Raw genomic sequence first — 22,779 nt, forward strand, 5'->3', positions numbered from 1 at the left:
TGGCTAACACTCCCCTTTCACGCTGATCGGCTTGCAGGATGCAGGAGATATTGGAACCATGCTGGGACCCTGCTGCCAAAAAAGTATGGGGTCTAAGACCCCATGAGACCCTGGAAGACTACACCCTTGAATGTAATTAATAAATTATAAACATACAAATCTATACAAATGGACAGCCTTCAAGTCGATCCCGACTTATGGAGACCCTATGAATACCTTATTCATGGTAAGTGGTATTCAGAGGGGGTTTCCCATTGCCTCCCTCTGAGGCTAGTCCTCCCCAGCTGGCTAGGGCCTGCTCAGCTTGCCACAGCTGCACAAGCCAGCCCCTTCCTTGTCCGCAACTGCCAGCTGGGGGGCAACTGGGCTCCTCGGCACTATGCCGCTTGCCCACGGCTGCCCAGGTGGCAGGGCACGTAACCCTTGAGCCACTCCCTGTGGGGTGATCTTTAGCTGGCCCTTGACACTCAGGAGACATGAGCGGGGATTTGAACTCGCAGACTCTGGACTCCCAGCCAGGCTCTCCTCCCCACTGTGCTATACTTGAAATCCACCTGGGTTGTTTCACTTCCCCGTACTAGGTACTGAGGAGGAGAGGGTAGTAGAGATCTCTTCCCTGGGGTCCTTTGGAGATAGTTGGCACGCCATCTGACTCCGCCCCCTGCTTCCCTGACTCCGCCCCCGACGCCCTCCAAGCCGCTTCTCGGTCTGCAAAGAGCCCACCTCCTTTATTTTTCCTTTTCCCCGCTTCGCCGTCAGGATCCTGATTCGCTGAGCATTCCCGCCTGGTTGCAAGCCGCATTTCCTTCCCAGGAGCCCCGAGAAGCATCCTCAGCCAAAGGCGCTGCGGTGGGGCCAGGTATTGTTTTAACATTTACTTTAAAAGTATTTATTTAAACAGTATTTATTTAAACAGTATTTATTTTAAAAATAAAATAAAATCGTGCCTTCCAAAACAACAACAGTAGGTATGTTTGGCGGGGGTGGGGGCGCCGTGAACTGCGCAGGCGATTTTTAAAGTAACTGCAAAGCACTCCCCCCCCACGCCACCTCCACGTGCCCCGCGCGCCGGGGGCTTTGGGTGTTGGAGTCCCAAACATCTGGGGGGAGGGCAACGACCCCTTGGCAGAGGCTAAAAGAGACGGGGCGGGCGTGAGAAAAGCCCGCGGACGGGAAGATTTGCTCCCGACGAAGCACGTGTAGAGGAGTGATCGCTTCCTCGCCGCGCGAGGGCAGATGGTTTTTAAAAGATCAGAGGACAAGTTTTGGAAATTAACGCAGGGGGGCGGGAGTCGCTGGAAACTTTTTTGCCTGAGCTAGAGACACCTCTTCTGGGGTGATGGATTGTGGGCGTGAGGATCATTTTAGTCATATTTATTCACTTCAGTGGGTCTACTCTGAGTAGGACTAACATTGAATACCACATTGTGCTTTTACTCTGTTTGTAAATTGCTTTGGAGCCTTATGTAGTGTGGTAAATTATATATATTATATTATATTATGATGTTGTTTGTTATGTGCCTTCAAGTAGATTACAATTTATGGTGACCCTATGAATCGGCGACCTCCAATAGCATATGTTGTAAACCACCCTGTTCAGATCTTGTAAATTCAGGTCTGTGGCATCCTTTATGGAATCAATCCATCTCTTGTTTGGCCTTCCTCTTTTTCTACTCCCTTCTGTTTTTCCTAGCATTATTGTCTTTTCCAGTGAATCATGTCTTCTCATGATGTGTCCAAAGTATGATAACCTCAGTTTCATCATTTTAGCTTCCAGTGACAGTTCTGGTTTAATTTATTCTAACACCCAGTTATTTGTCTTTTTTGTGGTCCATGGTATGCACAAAGCTCTCCTCCAACACCACATTTCAAAGGAGTTGATTTTCTCTTATCCACTTTTTTCACTGTCCAGTTTTCACATCCGTACATAGAGATCGGGAATACCATGGTCTGAAAAAAATGAAAAAAAACCCCCAGAATGTCCCCCCCCCATTTCTCTCTCTCTCTCTCTCTCTGTGGGGTTGTGAGCCTTTGTATCTCTAGCCCAACTGTATTCAAAGAGGTGAAAACTTGCTCCTTAATCTCAGGAGCCATTGTGCCAAGTATGGTTAAAACCAGTACAGTTTTTATTTATTTATTTATTTTACTATTTGACATATCCCGCCTGGGCGGCAAACAAAAGCACTAAAAACATTAAAACATCATAAAAACAAACTTTAAAACACATTAAAACAAAAACATCTTCAAAACATTTCTTAAAAAAAGCTTTCAAAACATATTCAAAGATTGAAAACATTTTTAAAAAGAAGGTTTAAGAACATATTAAAAAGCAATTGCAACATAGATGGAGACTGGGAAGTGTAGTTTATGAAGGCTGCTGAAGTGTTATTAGGAGACTCCTATTCCCCTGACAGAGCTCCAGTGGCCAGAGTGGTTTAACAGTCAGCCCTTCTTCCGGAACTGGAGCTCTGTGAGGGGGAAAGGGCGTCTCCTAGCAACTCTCAGCACCTTCACTAACTACACTTCCCAGGATTCTTTGGGGGAAGCCATGACGGTTTAAAGTAGAATAAATACTTGGTGTGGATGTGGCCTCTTCTGCTTCCACAGGTGTGCATAGAGCAGGGGCCGCCAACCTTTTTGAACCAGAGGGTGCGTTTTGAATGTTGCGAAAGGGTTGTGCGTGCCAATCACAAAATGGCCTCCATGGGGGCATGGCATTCTCTCTTCCCAAGGTCATCTCTCGCCCCCCTCTCTCTCACACACATACCTCTCCCCCTTGTAGACCACACATACATGCACAGATACATTTCCCCCCCTCTCTCCTAAATGCTTCTCTCCCTCATGGGTTTTTTACAGGGGCTAACACTTCCTGGGTTGGGGAGAAGTAAAACATGCAAAGGGTGGAGGAGTAGGGTGATTTACCACACAAACTGAGAAGAATGGTACATTTTGACGTGTGTCTTGCTTTTTTATTTTAATGAAAGCTGGGAATCTGGGGGTTATGGTTCATTGTAGGGGTGGGGTGGGGACCAAAGGAGTCTTCATGGTGCCTGTGGGCACTGGGATGGTGACTCTGGACACAGAGAAATGAAAGGGGACCAGCTGGGCTTTCCTGTTGTACTTATCTGATATACAGAGATATAGTGCTTCTGGCCATGGAGGTCCCATTTTGCTGTCCTGGGGAGAAATTGTTGGTCTAATAGCCTTCCAAAGCAAACTACGCAGGTGGTTTAGCCACCCATTTGTTATTACATTTATATTATTTCCTCCAAAGAGCTCAAATGGCTCTCCCCCTTCAATCCTCAAAACAGCCCTGTGAGGTAGGTTAGGCTGAGACGCATCCAGTCACTTTCATGGCTGAGTGGGGATTTGAACCCTAGTCTCCCAGGTCCTAGCCCAGTGCTGTAGCCACTTTGCCAGTTAAGAGTTGTGGCCAATGCTCACCCTCCTCAGAGTAGAGCCACTGAAATTAATGGCTATGACTCTCTTGGGTTCAATTTCAATGGGTGTACTCTGAGTAGGACTTAGCTGAATGCAACATATAGTGGCCACTTTCACACCAAGTATTTATTCCACTTTAAACTGGCATGGCTTCCCCCAAATAATCCTGTTAACAAGCTACATTTCCCAGGATTCTTTAGGGGAAGCCATGACTGTTCAAAGTGGAATAACTGTAGGGTTGCTGTATTGCCCGGTTAGCCAGATTTTACTCGGATTCTAGCCATTCTACCTGGTGCCTGCTTAGCCCATTAGGTGGCCTGGATTCCCAGCTTTCATTTTATTTAAAAAGCAAGTCTCTAGCCCTTGTGGATCCAGAGATACAAGGCAAAATGTGGAGGCAGTTTTCTGCCACATTCTGTGTGTATATATTCAATGAAGTGGGGGGACCAGTAGGAATGGCTTCCCCCCCTTAAGACCAATCGGAATGGAACAGCTGCCCTGTCTAATGCTTGCACAGCTTGCCAGGTCTCTAGAATTTCCTGCATTTTTTATTTTATTTTTTTAAAACAGTGGTGGCAAGTCTCCATCAAGTTCCAGCCTTTATGATAGAAGGCTGTGTTTCCACTATCTAGTGTTTGAGAATCAGCATACTTAAGACACTTCTCACATGCTCAGACACTACTCTCTTTAAATAAGAAGGTTGACTGAACTGATAATATTAAGTTGTAGTGGTGTGTTTATTTCACATTTCCTAATTGTTGGTACAGGCAACCTCTTGCTCACAATATTGCTTTTAATTAATGCTTTGCTGGCTTTTTGTTTCATGCTGGATTTTTATGTTGCTGTATGTTTTCTGTTTATGTTTGTTTCTATTTTGTATTTTATTATGTTTTCATATAGATTGCATATTTTAATTGTTTTTATTATGTTTGTAAGCTGCCCTGAGCCCTGTTTTTAACAGTAGAAGGGCAGGATCTAAATTATTTTAATAAATGAATATTCCATAGTGTTGGAAACTAAGGCATTTAAGGCTGAAAATGTAAAGGTTTCTTTTTTTAAAAAAATTCCTCCTCCGATTTTGGGTGGTAATTACTAGGCACAAGAACAAAGCTGGACAGTACAACCATTAATATGCTTAATTTGCACAATTAGTAAATCATTTGCATAATATGCAAATTAGCTTGCCCAGATTTGTGGAACCAGAATATGGCAACCCTAAAAAAGTGTATGGTGTGAATGTGGCCAGTATCCAGAGCTTGGAAAAGTTACTTTTTTGAACTACAACTCCCATCAGCCCAATCCAGTGGCCATGCTGGCTGGGGCTGATGGGAGTTGTAGTTCAAAAAAGTAACTTTTCCAAGCTCTGCCAGTATCAATACATTTCTTAAAGCCAAATTGTTGGGTGGAGTTGGGCTTCAAGAGCCACCAGAAATTGCTTGGGGTGGCCACTTACAGCCCACTGGGCTGTGGGGTAGCCACCCTACAACAGAGGTGCTTTGGATCTGGATGGTGGACAGACTGCAACAGCATTAAAAAAAATCATGAGTGGCTCTCCCTTTTTCCTGAGCAGTCTTTTTGTAGATTTGGGACAGCTGTCTGTGCGTTAAGTAATACGATGAATAAGCTCTGAGTTGAATTACTATCCTTACTGTCTTTGCTATCCTTCAAGAAAAGTTTTGAATGCTATTTCCCTTTCCCTGGGTCAGGTTAGGTTAAAAAAATAGAGATATGCATACCTCTGAGAAAGTACAAAGTATCTCTTATCACTAAGGGAGCAATCCAAACCCAAGATCTGCTGGGATGAGTGGAGCTTGGAATTGATGGATCTCTGGCTGAGTTGGATGTCTTGGACTCAGTCAGGGCTATGCCGGCTGAAGTCTCCCATCCTGGTTCAGCCAGAGCTCAGCCAAGGCTGGGGTAAATCCCAAAAAAGGTGTGTTCTTGGGGAGTGGCGGGGATGGCATGGAGCAAGGGGGGTGCTTACCCGTATACCAGATTCCAATCAACTTGGTTACATGACCTAGCAATCCCAGTGGGAGTCACACTGGCCGAAAGGTTGGTGTGAGTCAAAGGCTTGTTTTCCCTCTGCCAGGCTCACAGGAGCTCAGCTGGCATTTGCCTCTGCTCCAGAGTGGAATTTGGAATAGGGGTAAGTTACACCGGCATCATTTACGCTGGTGTAAATTACACTGGCTTCCTATAGCTTGGATTGCTCTGTTTGTTATCAAGCAGCCTCAGTATGGATTCATTTTGGGGGAGGGTCCATATTTTTTGGAGGGGATGGCTTGAAAATAAAAACAACTAATGATTTCCCTTCCCAAACAAACAGTTCTCATTCTGCACCTTTTGGCTCATATAGACTCGTCTAGACTCTGTTCCTTTCCATTTAACCCCACGTTTTGCACAGTGGGGAGGAGAGCCTGCCTGGGAGTCCAGAGTCTGTGAGTTCAAATCCCCACTCGTGTCTTCTAGGTGTAAAGGGCCAGCTAAAGATTACCCCCACAGTGAGTGGCTCAGGGATTGTGTGCCCGGCCACCTGTGCAGCCATGGGCAAAATGCATAGTCCCAAGGAGCCCACTTGCCCCCCAGCTGGCTGTTGTGGACAAGGAAGGGGCCGGCTTGTGCAGCTGTGGCAAGCTGAGCAGGCCCTAGCCAGCTGGGGAGGACTAACCTCAGAGGGAGGCAATGGGAAACCCCCTCTGAATACCGCTAACCATGAAAACCCTGTTCATAGGGTAGCCATAATCAGGATTGACTTGAAGGCAGTCCATTTCCATTTTTTCCCCATGTGCAAACAGAGATTGATTCTGCAATTCTCTCGCCCCCAACTAGACGTGTCTGGGCTGCTACACAGTTGTCGCCACTTACATGATGGGCAACCAGCAGGATAAAATGGAGACAACAAATGAAAAGGACTACTTGGGACGAAAGTTCAGTGTAAAAAAGGCGCCAAGCAGTTCCCAAGACTGGACGGAAGAATTGCCTCTAGAGGATCCCCAAGAGGCTCTATTCGAGTTGGAGGATGAGAAATTGATGCTGGTGTTGGAGAACAGCGGGGAGGAAGAGGAGGGCAGTTCTGATTCCAACATGGCAAACTCACCACTCAGAAAGCAAACAGAAGGGCATCACAATCGAGTTCCCATGAACAACACTCCGTGTCGGGTCTCAAAGTCACGTAGAATCAGACGCATCCTAAAACCTCCAGTGGATACTTCCAAAAGAATAACTCAGTCCTTTTCCGCCGCCTCCTCCACATCCTTTCAGCCAGAGGTCACCACGAATATGGAGCCATCAGCAAAAAGGGCAAGGACATCTTTTGTGTGGAAGTACTTCACGGTGGATCCTAAGAACAAATTTGTGGTTTGTTGCAATCTGTGCTGCCGAGCTGTTTTTGGGAAGCCCGATGGTTGTCAGCAGGTGGGAACCACCGCAATGCACAGTCACCTGATGAGGAGGCACAGAGATGTCATTGACAAGGCAGCAGGAAGCAGCAAAATGGCCACCTCCAAGCCTCTGAAGCGGTCTGTGTCACGACCTCCTGAATCTCTCTCCACTCTGCTCCCCTGTGCAATAGACCAACCAATGCAACTCATTTTGCCGAAGACCTATGAGCATTTCAAGCTAGGGGATGGCAACATTGTGTGGGCACTGGAGGACCATACAGTGAAAGAGACACTGTTGCTAATGGCTGACAAACGTGGGGAAGAAAGAGCTTCTGGCTCCAAAAGGCCACAATCCCAATTCATTCCCTCCTCCTCCACCTCCTTTGTGCCGAAGGTTCCTACCGATACGAAACCACTGGCAAAATCTGAAAAAGTGTCTGTTGTGCAGAAGTACTTCACCGTGGATCCTAAGAGCAAATTTGTGGTTTGTTGCAATCTGTGCTACCGAAATGTTAGCCTGATGGTTGTCAGCAGGTGGGAACCACCGCAATGTACAGTCACCTGATGAGGAGGCACAGAGATGTCATTGACAAGGCAGCAGGAAGCGGCAAAACAACAGCCTCCAAGCCACGGACGCGGTCTGTGTCAGCCGCTTCTGAATCCTGGTCCGCTTCACTCACCTGTGCAACGGAACAGCCAGTGCCATTCGCTTTGCCAAAGACTTATGAACATTTTGGCTCAGGGGATGGCAACCCTGTGCTGGAAATGGAGAATTGTACAGAAAGAGGAGCGCTGTCGCTACCTGGGGAAGGATTGTCCCGCTCCAAAAGGCCACACTCCCTAGTCAGTTCCTCCTCCTCCACATTCTTTGAGCCAAAGGTTGCTGCCAACATGGAACCGCTGTCAAAAAGTCGGAAAGTGTCTTTTGTGTGGAAGTACTTCACTGTGGATCCTAAGAGCAAATTTGTGGTTTGTTGTAATCTGTGTTGTCGAGCTATTAGTCTTGGGAATCCTGATGGCTGCCAAAAGGTAGAAACCACTGCGATGTGCGGTCACTTGATGAGGTGGCACAGAGAAGACAAGGCTGAAAGCAAAAGAACACCACCATCCTTCCATCCTTGGCAGAAAAGAATTGCAAACAAGATGGAAGAGCGAGGCTCGGTAGCACCTGAAGCAGGGAAGAGAGCAGGAGAAGCTCCTTGCGCCACCCAGGCTGGGGGCAGTGTAGAATTTTGGAGGAGAATGATGGAGGAGACGCCGGGTGAGGACAACAGCAGACTGGATGAACAGCATCAGCGCTTCAGGCAGTTCTGCTACCAGGAGGCCGATGGGCCCCGAGGAGCTTGCAATCGACTGCACCATCTTTGCCATAAATGGCTGAAACCAGAAAGGCACACGACGAGTCAGATCCTGGACCTGATGATTCTGGAGCAGTTCCTGACTGTCCTACCCCCAGAGCTAGGGAGCTGGGTCAGGGAATGTGGGCCAGTGACCAGTTCCCAGGCGGTGGCCCTGGCAGAAGGTTTTCTCCTGAGCCGAGTGGAGGAGGAGGGTCAGGTGAGAGAGCATTTTGTCGTGGTCTCATTCCAAAACCCTGAGAATCTATGGAGGGGTATCTTAAATATCTCCCCCACCCTCCACCAATCTTTTTTCTTAATGTCATCCAAAAAAATGGATTGCCCAATCCCTTTCCACCCTAGCAGGATAGTAGCTCTGAATGTGTGGAGCAGGCCATCCTTGGAGGATCACTAGACACTTAAAGGGGCTTGTGATCTTCCAGAGAAGGGAGGGGATTTCTCTTCAATGAGATGTGCTTTTCTCCCAGCAATAAAGGAGTAGCAATTGTGGGCAACAGAATGGCTCTTCTAACAGTAGGACAGGTGTGAGAAAACCTTTCCCCCCCCCAGATGTTGCTAAACTGCAGTTCCCATTTCCATTGGCCATGCTTGCTGGGGCTGATGGTTGCTGTCGTTCAGCAACATCTGGAGGGCCAAAGTTTCCTGGAGCAAGAGCTGCATAGCACCAGAAAACATCTGGGCACTTCTCTCTCTCTTCGCAGTTGGTTTTAGGAGGGACTCTGAGATGCCCTGTTCTGGTCCTCCTCTAATGCCAGGAGGCTGAATTATCTGCCCCAGTCCACAGATCTTTTTAAGTGCTCGTGGCCAAATATGTGGCCATGAGTGAGTTGCACGGCTTGGAAGGTTCAGTATGGCTAAAAGGAGACACAAGTTCCAAGGTGACTGAGAAACGAATTTTGATTTAATATGTGATTCTTTGACTTGATTTAAGGTTGCCCTTAGCCTTTGCCTGCCCTAATTCTTTCCCTTCCTAATATCTCTTTCCCCCTTCCCTTGCATGGGTTCCTCTCTCCTTTTTCAGGCAAAGGGGAGGTTTTCCAAAGCAGCCACAGATTTCCCAGCATTAGAGGATGCTCCACCAGACCCTACAAAGAGGCCGCTCTTCAGGAGGATCGTGCAGGAGGGTGACGGGGCTGTCGCCGCTTTGGGTAAAGACTATAATGGGGCATATTCCAAACATGGTCCCCCTCTCTTGAATATGCCTTGAATTTTTGGGTTGCATTAGTGTTTCCTTTCAGGAACCTTTGTTGGATGGAGAAATGTCTGTCTAGTCCAGCCTTTCCCAACTAGTGGGCTGTCAGGATCCCTCCTGCTGCCACCACCTGTCAGGTCCCTCCAGTCAGGATCCTGGTTTTTATTTGTTCTCTCACCGGCTCTAGCACAGATCTTGCAAGATCCCACTGCTAGGCAGCACCATCAGCCACTCCCTATTTCACACTATTGCCTTGGGACTTTGCCTTAGTCTCCTTCTGGCTTATTGTTACTTTGTGCCTGGGTGCACTTGCAGGCCACACCCCCCCTGTATCTTTGTGCCTATAAAGAATAAAGCCCCTGGTTGCTCTGGATACTTGATGATGCACTATCTCTTCACTGCTGCCACCATTGATACTGTTCCCAACCTTGGTATATGCCCTGCCCACCCTTATGGTCTGTGAAAGCCCCAGCCAAGGATCAGGCTTTTGGTAAACCAAGAAAATATTTATTTATAAACACCAGGAAATAATAAGATTATTTAAGGTATATTTAACAAGCGTATGGTTTCATATATTGTGTTACTCTTTATGTTTCTAGTCATATATAATCTGCCTCAATACCAGCCTAATACAATCCAACCCACAACCAACTCCAACCCACAACAACCGACCCTCAGAACTCCCAAACTCTACTACAACCAACCACCAACTCTCAACTGTCATAAGAGCATAAGAACATAAGAAGAGTCTGCTGGATCAGGCCAGTGGCCCATCTAGTCCAGCATCCTGTTCTCACAGTGGCCAACCAGATGCCTGGGGGAAGCCCGCAAGCAGGACCCGAGTGCAAGAACACTCTCCCCTCCTGAGGCTTCCGGCAACTGGTTTTCAGAAGCATGCTGCCTCTGACTAGGGTGGTACAGCACAACCATCATGGCTAGTAGCCATTGATAGCCCTGTCCTCCATGAATTTGTCTAATCTTCTTTTAAAGCCATCCAAGCTGGTGGCCATTACTGCATCTTGTGGGAGCAAATTCCATAGTTTAACTATGCACTGAGTAAAGAAATACTTCCTTTTGTCTGTCCTGAATCTTCCAACCTTCAGCTTCTTTGAATGTCCATGAGTTCTAGTATTATGAGAGAGGGAGAAGAACTTTTCTCTATCCACTTTCTCAATGCCATGCATAATTTTATACACTTCTATCATGTCTCCTCTGACCCGCCTTTTCTCTAAACTAAAAAGCCCCAAATGCTGCAACCTTTCCTCGTAAGGGAGTCGCTCCATCCCCTTGATCATTCTGGTTGCCCTCTTCTGAACCTTTTCCAACTCTATAATATCCTTTTTGAGATGAGGTGACCAGAACTGTACACAGTATTCCAAATGCGGCCGCACCATAGATTTATACAACGGCATTATGATATTGGCTGTTTTATTTTCAATACCTTTCCTAATTATTGCTAGGATGGAATTTGCCATTTTCACAGCTGCCGCACACGGGTCGACATTTCCATCATGCTGTCCACTACAACCCTGAGGTCTCTCTCCTGGTCGGTCACCGCCAGTTCAGACCCCATGAGCGTATATGTGAAATTAAGATTTTTTGCTCCAATATGCATAATTTTACACTTCTTTATATTGAATTGCATTTGCTATTTTTCCGCCCATTCACTCAGTTTGGAGAGGTCTTTTTGGAGCTCTTGCAATCCCTTTTTGTTTTAACAACCCTGAACAATTTAGTGTCATCAGCAAACTTGGCCACTTCACTGCTCACTCCTAATTCTAGGTCATTAATGAACAAGTTGAAAAGTACAGGTCCCAATACCGATCCTTGAGGGACTCCACTTTCTACAGCCCTCCATTGGGAGAACTGTCCGTTTATTCCTACTCTCTGCTTTTTGCTTCTTAACCAATTCCTTATCCACAAGAGGACCTCTCCTCTTATTCCATGACTGCTAAGCTTCCTCAGAAGTCTTTGGTGAGGTACCTTGTCAAACGCTTTTTGAAAGTCTAAGTACACTATGTCCACTGGATCACCTCTATCTATATGCTTGTTGACACTCTCAAAGAATTCTAATAAGTTACTGAGACAGGACTTTCCCTTGCAGAAGCCATGCTGGCTCTGCTTCAGCAAAGCTTGTTCTTCTATGTGCTTAGTTAATCTAGCTTTAATAATACTTTCTACCAGTTTTCCAGGGACAGAAGTTAAGCTAACTGGCCTGTAATTTCCGGGATCCCCTCTGGATCCCTTTTTGAATATTGGCGTCATCCTCATTTATACCTTCAGCCACTCAAACGCTCAGCCAATCATCATACAGCATTCTCCAGCATTCTAGCCCATGTACTCCCCCCTCTCACTCAATCCACTTACCCTGTATACTTTAATAAACCTGCACTTACCATATTTACAGTAATATCTATATACAGGGACATCACATGGGCCACCAGATGTTGTTGGATCACAACTCCCATCAGCCTCAGCCAGCATTGCCAATGGTCAGGAAAGATGGAAATTGTGGTCCAACAACATCCGGTGGCCCACTAGTTGGGAAATGCTGGTCTAGTCTCCCTTTAAAATTTAAAAAGGAATTTTGTTCCTGTAGGTTAAGACAACACATGAATAGAACCAAAAACTATGCAGAGAAAGATCAGAAACACAGAAAGCTGCTTTACACAGCTTCAGGACATCTGTCCATCTAGCTCAGTACTGTCTACACTGACTGGCAGCAGCTCTTCTGGGTTCCAGGCAGGGAGTCTTTCCAGCCCTACCTGGAAATGCCACTGGGGATTGAACCTGGAACCTTCTGCATGCCAAGCTGGCCCTCTGCCATAGAGCTGTGGTCTCTCCCCTAAAAATAAAGTACGATTCTAGTTCTCATGGTTCCAAATAAAGGTTGAAGAGGAACATAGGAATCTCCCATATAAAGAGTCTGACCGTTTGCCCTTCTAGCTCTGTATTGTCAGCACTGACTGGCAGAGGCTCTCCAGGGTTTCAGATGAGGAGCCTCATCTGTAGATGCTGGGGATTGAACCTGGGACCTTTTGCGTGCAAGGTGGACACTCTTCCACTGAGCCACAGCCCTTCCCCATGATGGAGTTCCACTCGTGTAACGAAAATGCAAAAAGCTTATGAAGGTAAAACGTCTGTCTTCCCCTCAGGATACGGAATGTTGCTTAGAGATGGTGAGATGACCCTGGGGGCTCCTTCTCGGCCTCCTTCTCTTTGTGCTGGACTGAAAATGGCTTTTGCGCACTGGGTGATGGGATCCTTGGGGAGGCAGGCAGGCCTCTTTCAGTCCCTGGGAGATGGGCAGGGCCCTAAAAGAGTGTCCTCCTCCTTTCAGGCTCTGACATCCTTTGAGGAGGTGGCTGTGCATTTTACGGAGAAGGAGTGGGCTCTGCTTGACCCGGGCCAGAGGGCCCTACACAGGGACGTCATGGAGGAGAACTATGGGAATCTGGCCTCTCTGGGTAAGCAAGGATCCCTCTTTGCCTTGCCTGACAGATCCTGAAAGCAGAAATAGCTGCAGTTCTTTGCATGCATCGGTGCATTGCAGGAATGTCACTGAGGACGACAGTAGCTGGAACCCTGGCTCCATGTGCACTATGCATTAAAGCCATATCAGACCATTTGTAAACAGACATGGTTTCCCCCAAAGAATTCTGGGAGCTGCAGTTTGCAGGGTGCTGAGAGTTGTTAGGAGACCACTATTCCCTTGAAAGAGCTCTGTTTCTCAGATACCCTTGGGAAGATGATTGTTAAACCACTCTGGAAACTCAAGGAGGACCAGTGAGGGAGGCGGCCTACTGGGACCCCTAATGGCCAGATAAACAGGCTTGGAGGGTCACATGTAGCCACTGCGCCTGAGGTTTCCCACTGCTGCCCTATAATGTTTCTTATCATCGGGAATGCCAGAAGTGATTTCTCTGTTTCTTTCCTCTTGAAAAAGGATTTCCAGTTCCTAGATCTGATTTCATCTCCTGGCATGGAGGAGGGGAGGAGCCGTTTCTGAAGGGCTCAGTAGAAGGGGAGAAAACAGCAGGTAGGTGCTTCGGGGCAGCAGATTATTGACTAAGATCAGCTTCAGAGGCAGGAGTCACATGCCTACCTTAGCACTAGATGGCAGCAAAGCCTTTTTCAGTGGTGGCTCCTGTGCTATGAAATTCCCTTCTGAAAGAGATGCGTCTGCAACTCTTATCAGTTCATATTATTTAAAAAATAAAACTGTAAAAACTTAACTTGTCTACAAGGTGCTCATGTTTATGCAGCCAGAATTATCATGGAATTTAAAAATGCATTCTGTTCAGGCCCATTTAATTTTAGTGATAGTTTTACAACACTTGGCTGCAGTGTTCTGCACTTTCTTTTTGTATAGGTTGTCCGCTGCCTTGAAAACTTTTTAAGGAAGGGTGGTGTAAAATATTTTGGTGGTTGTTATATGCCTTCAAGTCGATTATGACTTACAGTGACCCTATGAATCTTTTTTGGATATATTCATAGGGTTTTCATAGTAAGAGGTATTCAGAGGTGGTTTGCCATTGCCCTTCTCTAAGCCCAGGGCTACCATATTATCAGTTTTGTCTCTGAGTCATCTGGCCTAGTCTCATCTATGCCCAGTGGCGCTGGTCTGATTTCTAAGATCCTTCTTCCCTGGACATTCTTCCTTGCAATTTCAACCCTTGCAGCTGAAACAAAGGTCAGATCATTCAAGCTTATCACATAGTGAAAGACAATTTCCGTCTCTTCACCTCCATCTGTTCCACGATGCGGTCTCTTTACATCTAGCTTCAGGGTGTAATGCACTCGAACCGGTTGAAACGTGACCACAGGCTAACTTCCCAGGAACAGGCTCAATGTGGAGGTAGCTTTGGCTCAGTGAATAAAAATGTGATACAGAGTGATATGCAGTTTGGTGACGGGGAGTGAGCCAGGTTCTACTGACTACACATTGGGTCTAATCTATAAATTGCCTTTTAAAAAAAGAAATATGAAAGAGAGGAAAACAACAGACTCCCAGATGTTGGCCTACAACATCTTCTAAATCTTCTAAAATAATGTCTTTTGTTCATGTCACAGGGATGGAAAGATATTTCTCATTCTTCCAGTCTGAAAATCAATTCTCCACATTCTTGCAGCAATTTTCTATTTCTTAAAAAAGATCTTCATGAAAATTTTCCAGCATTTCAGTGCTAATTTCTCCTAGTAGACACATTTTCGTAGGCATTTTTGACTAATGTACATATTTTTGCAAGTAATTTCTTCTCGCGTAATACATTTTTCTGTTATTTTCACCAATATATTCATTTTTGTGCACGTTTGTTCTTGTATGCCTTCAAGTCAATTATGACTTATGGCGACCCTGTGAATCTTTTTTGGATGTGTTTGTAGGGTTTTCATAGTAAGAGGTATCCAGAGGTGGTTGACCATTGCCTTCCTCTAAGCCTACGGCACCCGGTGTTCCCAGGCTGTCTCCCATCCAAGTACTAACCGGGCCTGACCCTGCTTAGCTTCTGAGATCAGACGAGATCGGGCATGTTCAGGGTGGCATGACCATAGGCATAAAATATTTTACATAAAAAGGAAGAAGTCACCCACTTGAAACTCGAGACGGTTATCTGAGAAACGGATCAAGAACAGCAGGAGGGATTCTGTCAGCTTGGAAGGGGTTAGTTTGTGTCTTGGACTAAGGAGACATGACTTATTGAAAGGCGGGTCTTGTAAATCGCATTGCCCACAGTGATGGCTGGCCCCCATTGGGAGTAGTGTGGCGGAAGGCAGGAAGTCCCAGTAGTAAGTGGAGCCAGAGCCACTGACAGGGAGAGCCAAGTCCCCATCCTCTGTGCTGAGTTTTGCAAGCTTACAGTGGGCAGATTGGGATTAGTGGGACAGCACCAAAATAGACCAGCCTCCACTGCCTGTCCAGGATTACGTGCTTTGAGTGGAAATGGCCCTTCCAGGATTCAGGTGGAGGTCTTACTGTTTCGGTTCACCTTCACTGGAGATGCCAGGAATTGAACCTGTGACCTTATGGAGGTTCTTGGGGTTTATAATAATAATAATAAAATTTTATTTCTGAGTCGCCTATCTGGCTGAACCAACGGCCACTCTAGGCGATGTACACCAATACAATAAAATACAATATAAAATAGATAAGACCATCATCATCTAACCCACTCTTCCAGTTAATAACAACTAACCCATCCCAGAAATCCCATAGGCCTGCCTGAATAGCCAGGTCTTCAAGGCTCAGCGGAAACCAATTAAGGAGGGGGCATGACGAAGATCAAATGGGAGGGAATTCCAGAGGGTGGGGGCACAACTGAAAATGCCGTCTCTCTGGTCCGTACCAACCTTGCTGTTTTAGTTGGTGGAACCGAGAGGAGGTCCTGTGTGGCTGATCTCGTCAGGCGGCATAATTGGTGATGCTGGAGGCACTCCTTCAGATAAACTGGGGTGAGACCGTATAGGGCTTTAAAGGTCAAGACCAACACCTTGAATTGGGCCCGGTAAACAATTGGCAACCAGTGTAGATCTACTAACACCGGAGTGATGTGATCACGACGACGGCTGTTCTTAATCAGTCGTGCCACCGCATTTTGTACCAATTGTAATTTCCGGACCGTTTTCAAGGGTAGCCCCACGTAGAGCGCATTACAGTAGTCTAAGCGAGAGGAGACCAGGGCATGTATCACCCGTGGGAGCAGATGAACAGGAAGGTAGGGTTGCAGCCTTCGTATCAGATGTAGTTGGTACCAAGCCGCCCGGCTCACTGCCGAAATCTGAGCCTCTATGGACAGCTGGGAGTCTAAAATGACCCCAAGGCTGCAGACCTGGTCTTTCAGGGGTAATCTTACACCATCAAACACCAGGTCTATATCTCCTAATCTTCTCTTGTCTCCCACAAGCAACACCTCGGTCTTAGCAGGGTTCAGCTTCAGCCTATTCCTCCCATCCATCTACTTATGGATTCCAGGCACTTGGACATGGTATCCACAGCCAACTCTAGTGAGGACTTAAACGAGAGTTTGTCCTCTGATTTGAAGATCTGTTCCTCCGTGATTGAATTTCTCTTCTGATTCTTACAGGTGATGAACGAAGAGAGAGCAATAAAGAGGGCAAATGGCAAAGAAGGAATGCTAAAGAAACTCAGAAGCAGAGGAAGAAATCCCTTGCTTCTGAAGAGGCTGGCTTCCATGAAATCCCAATAGTAGCAGAACATCATGAGGGAAACAAGAGGGATATTCAGAAGGGGGAGAAACTGTTGAAATGCTCAGTGTGTGGAACGAGTTTCAAAGGTCAGATAAACCTTCTTAAACATCAAGGAACTCACGCAGGGAAAAGACATGTAAAAGTTTGGACAACAAAAAGCAATTCAGTCGCAGCTCTGACCTTACTGAAGATCAGAGATTCCACACAAGCAAGAATCCCTATAAATGTTCAGTGTGTGGAGAAAGCTTCAAACACAGCACACACCTGAAAAGACATCAAAGAATCCACATGGGAGAAACCCTACAACTGCTCAGACTGTGGAAAGAGCTTCTTTCGGAGCACCCACCTGAAAAGACATCAGCAAATCCACACAGAGGAGAAGCCCTACAAATGCTCTGAGTGCGGAAAGAGCTTTCGGTGCAGCTCAAATCTTACCTTACACCACAGAAGTCACACAGGGAAGAAACCGTATAAATGCCCCAAGTGCAGAAAGAGTTTCAGCTATGTATCAAGTCTTAAGGTTTATCAAAAAATTCACACAGGGAAAGATGCTTGATACAGCTTGCACATTAGCTGACATTAGAGAATTCACACAGGGGAGGAACAAACAACTAGAGTGCAGAAACATTTTCAATCCTATCTTCAGTCATAAATCACAGTTTATCATCCAAAAGGTGTATTTTGTAAGCCATAGGATTCAGATACGTTGGAGGGTGTGTGTGTTTTGTGTCAGGGGCTTTTTTTAAAGATCTCCCCTGTGCTGTCAGCTTTGTCCAATCTTGTTGTATTAAACAATGTGATGTTGACTTGCTTCTTGTCCTCTTGCGGATAAGGCATTGGTTAGGAAGCCGAAAGCAGAGAGTAGGAATAAACGGACAGTTCTCCCAATGGAGGGCTGTAGAAAGTGGAGTCCCTCAAGGATCGGTATTGGGACCTGTACTTTTCAACTTGTTCATTAATGACCTAGAATTAGGAGTGAGCAGTGAAGTGGCCAAGTTTGCTGACGACACTAAATTGTTCAGGGTTGTTAAAACAAAAAGGGATTGCGAAGAGCTCCAAAAAGACCTCTCCAAACTGAGTGAATGGGCGGAAAAATGGCAAATGCAATTCAATATAAACAAGTGTAAAATTATGCATATTGGAGCAAAAAATCTTAATTTCACATATACGCTCATGGGGTCTGAACTGGCGGTGACCGACCAGGAGAGAGACCTCGGGGTTGTAGTGGACAGCACGATGAAAATGTCGACCCAGTGTGCGGCAGCTGTGAAAAAGGCAAATTCCATGCTAGCGATAATTAGGAAAGGTATTGAAAATAAAACAGCCGATATCATAATGCCGTTGTATAAATCTATGGTGCGGCTGCATTTGGAATACTGTGTACAGTTCTGGTCGCCTCATCTCAAAAAGGATATTCTAGAGTTGGAAGAGGTTCAGAAGAGGGCAACCAGAATGATCAAGGGGATGGAGCGACTCCCTTACGAGGAAAGGTTGCAGCATTTGGGGCTTTTTAGTTTAGAGAAAAGGCGGGTCAGAGGAGACATGATAGAAGTGTATAAAATTATGCATGGCATTGAGAAAGTGGATAGAGAAAAGTTCTTCTCCCTCTCTCATAATACTAGAACTCGTGGACATTCAAAGAAGCTGAATGTTGGAAGATTCAGGACAGACAAAAGGAAGTACTTCTTTACTCAGCGCATAGTTAAACTATGGAATTTGCTCCCACAAGATGCAGTAATGGCCACCAGCTTGGACGGCTTTAAAAGAAGATTAGACAAATTCATGGAGGACAGGGCTATCAATGGCTACTTGCCATGATGGCTGTGCTCTGCCACCCTAGTCAGAGGCAGCATGGTTCTGAAAACCAGTTGCTGGAAGCCTCAGGAGGGGAGAGTGTTCTTGCACTCGGGTCCTGCTTGCGGGCTTCCCCCAGGCACCTGGTTGGCCACTGTGAGAACAGGATGCTGGACTGGATGGGCCCCTGGCCTGATCCAGCAGGCTCTTCTTATGTTCTTCGTTCTCTTTGTCAAGGATCACTCTCCATCCTTGTTTGGCCATCTAAGCAGAGGGCTCTCTTGGGCTCCAGCCTCCCTGCAATCTATATTTCTTTAAAAGAAGCCGGAAGGAGCTGCTGGCAGGCTGGTCAGCAGCAGTAGCTGCTTAAAACCTGGAGCTAAGGGGTAGTCTGTTCCAGTCTTGATGGTTGAATGGTATCTCAAAAGGTCACCTAGTCCAACCCAACCCAATGTCCGTGCAGAAATTTATTTGATTTCATTTCTGAATCATAAAAACCCAAATCATTTGATTCTTTTTATGGAAGGGGAGGGGTAGAATCATGCACGCCCCTTTGAGTTCCTTGGCGGAAAGGTGGGATATCGATTAATCATCGCTATCATCTGCTGATTGCTGGAGGTGAAACTGCTGTTAGAAGTCACAGAAGAGCATAGGTTGAGAGTTTGGCAACCCGATAATAGCCATGACCAGCCCTCTCCCCAACAGTCACAAGAAGCTCAGAGTAGCCTTTGCAGGCCTTGTTTTCCTTTGATGGCAAAAGGGAGCCCATGTTTATGGTAACACTTTTAACCAATTAGGAGTTCCCCTCAGTTCTGAGCAACTGTGATGGTAGGGAGGGGTAGAGCAAGGCCACATCCACTTGCTCCATCCCCACCATGCTGGTGTTGCACCCTACCTCCAATGTGGAGGTGGGGGGACATGTTTGTTAAGGGGACTTTGATGTTTATGTGTAGACTCTCCCTGTAATTGAGAACTCTGTGCAACCAATACGTGGCCTGGGGAGGCCCTCTTTTCCCACACCCTTCAGATGAGTACTGTTATGTTACAGTTTAAGGTGGCTTATACACAAATAGAAAAATACAAATAAAAACAATACAATTTTCAAACATTCAACCCAACAAAATCTTATCATTTCTAAAAAGCAACAATAGCTAACGACCAAAAGCATTCATCTTCCTGGAAAAGGACAGTCCCCAGAAAAATGTCACTAAGAGCAGAGGAGAGGGGCAAGGCAGGTGGAAATGCTTGTCCCTTGATGGTCCCAGCACAGTCTCACCCCTGCATCAGGGGGACACACATTACTATTAAATGGAAGAAGGAATCTTCATGAAAACCTTGTCCAACCTGACTTTATTTTCCCCAAGGATGTTGTTGTTCCCTACAATGGTGAAGTTCAGGGGGTGCGTGCCGATCACTGTAGATGGCTTCACCTACAAGTGAGAGAGAAGTGTCTCCAAGGTTGGAAATTTTTTAAAACATCAAAACACAAAAAGGCGATTCACACCCCCAAAAATGCAAGGTTGGATTTTTTTTTTTTAAAAAAGGAGGCAATTCTTCCCCCCAAAAGCCCCCCACACACAATTGTTCAAGTGTGTGTTCACTCAGAGAAAAAGCATAGAGGGAAGGTGGAAGGAAATAGCAACAGCCCAGCTGTGAGACCCATTTTGGTTATTCCTTGTTATGACATGGCTGTTCCCTTGTGCAGCAGCCCTTATGGGAGAAGGGGAAGCTTTGAAGATGCAAATTGGACCTGCCAACTGCAGCCCAAGCTGCACTTTCAGAGATTCCAAGTCGAGAAATAGCCAGTGGGGGGAGACCTCAGGAGACAGAAACAAAGCTCCACTTCTCCCCTCTAATACACTGTTCTTCAGTGTTTGACTACAACTCCCATCATTACCAGACAGCATGGTCAATAGTCAGGGATGATGGGAGTTGTAGTCTATCAACATCTGAGGGCCCAAGGTTGAAGAACACTGCTCTAGTAGAAAACTCAGGTGATTTGAGGCCCTACCAGTTGGTAGGCAAGACAGGGTCAGGCCAAAATACGTCAGTAGCTTCTGTCATGAACCCCTCCTGGTTCAGTCCCAGGACTCAATTCCTAAACCCAGGGTAATTGATCCTGTCAAGGTACAAACCCGTGCCTCCCCTTGCTAGGGCTGAGTAAACCAACAACAACCCTGTAAGGTAGATAGACTGCCACCTCCCCTTAATCTGGTCATCCACTCTGGGCCAAGGGAAAATCCAAAGTGCCAGAAATAGACCTGCCAAGGATTCCAACAGACAAGAGTCAAACTACACTCCTTGTCATGGAGCCTTAGGCAAAATATCCAGATATACAGTAGTCCATTGTTAATTGGCGAAGATACTGGATTCAGAGCCAAATCCCCTCCTGCAATGAACACACACTGGTAAATAAGAAGTAGCTCTATTACATAAAATGTAAGTGAACAATTACAGCAGCAGCAACATGGTTCCTTGAAATCCACACCCCTGAGGGCTAGGTAAAACAGTTACAGTCACAAAACAAAACTGTCCAGCCCAGTCTGTACTTACAAAGAGATAAACAGCAAAATAACTTCATGGTTCCATATCTCCCCAGAGATGTATAGCCTAGATAACGGATGGAAGATGGAACCCCAAATAGGTAGCATCAGCAACCGTAGGGAATAGTGGGGAACAAAGACCTAAGGTCTGGATCCTATTCTTATGGGGAAATGCCTGGCAAAAGCCAGGAATTAATTAGCCAGTTGGGGCTTTCTGATGATGAAATACTTTTGGAGTTTTCGTGCCTAACGGTCACATTCTCTCCAACCTTCCTAGGCCCGTGGCCTTGAATACCAGTCTCCACTGATAAGCAGGTGTTCTTGCTTGGGCCTAATTAACTAGCTTGAGCCGTGAGAACTGCAAAGTCATGCCTCTCAGAGGCCCCACCTCCGACAAGATGTCTTCCCCCAGAATTCTTTGCCTCAAAGCCATTTTAGAAATCAGTTCTTGACAGCTTCTACCTCCTCGGGGGATCATTAGGAAAGAGACTGAAAATGTAGTATCAGTTCTGGTCATCTCACCTCAAAAAGATTCAGAAAAGGACAGCCGAAATGATGAAAGGTTACAATGTTTGCGGCTTTTTAGTTTGGCAAAAAGGTGAGCAAGAGGAGACATGAAAGGTGTGTAAAATAATGCACAGTGTAGAGGAAGCAGATGGCGAAAAGTTTTTTCTCCCTCTTGCCTAACATTAGAACTCGGGGACATACAATGAAGCTTAATGTTGGAAGATTCAGGGTAGACAAAAGAAAGTCCTTCACAGTTAAACTTGCCCTCACAGGAGGCAGTGATGGCCACCAACTTGGACGGCTTTAGAAGAGGACTGGACAAATTCACAGAGGATAAGGCTATCCATGGCTGCTAGCCACAATGGCTATGCTGTCCCTCCAGTGTATTTCTGAATACCAGTCACTGGGACTTTATTTATTTATTTAAAATATTTCTATCCCGCCTTTCTACCCTATAATAGGGCACTCAGGGCGGCTTACAATAAAATCGCTCACATACATAATAAAATTGTACACAATAAAAAACACAAAAACATTAAATTAAAATATATAATGTGCAATTAGAGTGAGAGTTTTGAAAGCAGCAAACAGAACTTCACGGAGTGGTACTGAAAGGACTTACAACGTAAAAATTAAAATAAAAAGCGTAAAAGCAGTCTCAGGCTCTCCCATCGGACTTCCAGGTGGGGAGAGTTGTGCTCAAGGCATGCTTCTGGGCTTCCGCTCGGGGCATCTGGTTGGCCACTGCAAGACCACAGCGCTGGCCTGTGATGGGCCATTGGCTTGATCCAGCCGCAGGGCTCTTCTTGGGCACTCCAAATCAAGCTTGCCCTTCCTGGCCTTGCATCTTCCTCCCATCTCCAGGTCTCCCCTGACCCTAATGAACTTTGCACTCATCCATTCCCTTGAAATGGAGAAAGGGCACTGAGGCCAGAGCATTGGGGAGATCCTTAGATCTGATGCACAGATTCCTCACCCCCTTCTTTTTCTGCCCTGCTTTTAATAACATAGGAGGTTGCCGTGTATTGAGCTGCAACATGGGCACATCTAGTCCGTATTGTCTACACAATTCTGAACTGGATAGACTTAATAGTCTGACTTGGTATAAGGTAGAGTTTCCATATTCCAGTCCCACAAATCCAGGCAGGCTAATTTTCATATTATGCAAATTATGTGTGTTACGCACATTATTTGCATATTAATATTTGGATTGTCCAGTTGTTTTGTTTTTGTGCCTAGTAATTACCACCAAAAACTGGGGAAAGATGTAAGAAAACTTTTTTTTTAAAAAACTTACCTTTTCAGCCTCTAGTTTCCAACACTATGGAATATTGATTGATTGATTAAGAGAATTT

General features: G+C 45.9%; 1 protein-coding gene and 1 pseudogene across 1 annotated transcript; one reads left to right on the top strand and one right to left on the bottom strand.

Moving 5' to 3' along the window:
* The first annotated feature begins 764 nt into the window (after nt 1–764).
* LOC133381652 (uncharacterized) lies at nt 765–16,950 on the top strand. The gene is made up of 6 exons (XM_061620999.1): nt 765–859; nt 6,274–8,381; nt 9,204–9,330; nt 12,715–12,841; nt 13,321–13,413; nt 16,457–16,950. The coding sequence occupies exons 2-4, from the start codon at nt 7,374–7,376 to the stop codon at nt 12,729–12,731; spliced, it is 1,152 nt and encodes a 383-aa protein (XP_061476983.1). The 5' UTR covers nt 765–859; nt 6,274–7,373; the 3' UTR covers nt 12,732–12,841; nt 13,321–13,413; nt 16,457–16,950.
* On the bottom strand, nt 14,811–14,929 carry LOC133382469 (5S ribosomal RNA; annotated as a pseudogene).
* Nucleotides 16,951–22,779: the final 5,829 nt, after the last annotated feature.

Source organism: Rhineura floridana, chromosome 3, assembly GCF_030035675.1.
Source record: "Rhineura floridana isolate rRhiFlo1 chromosome 3, rRhiFlo1.hap2, whole genome shotgun sequence".
In the NCBI taxonomy this organism is placed as follows: Eukaryota; Metazoa; Chordata; class Lepidosauria; order Squamata; family Rhineuridae; genus Rhineura; species Rhineura floridana.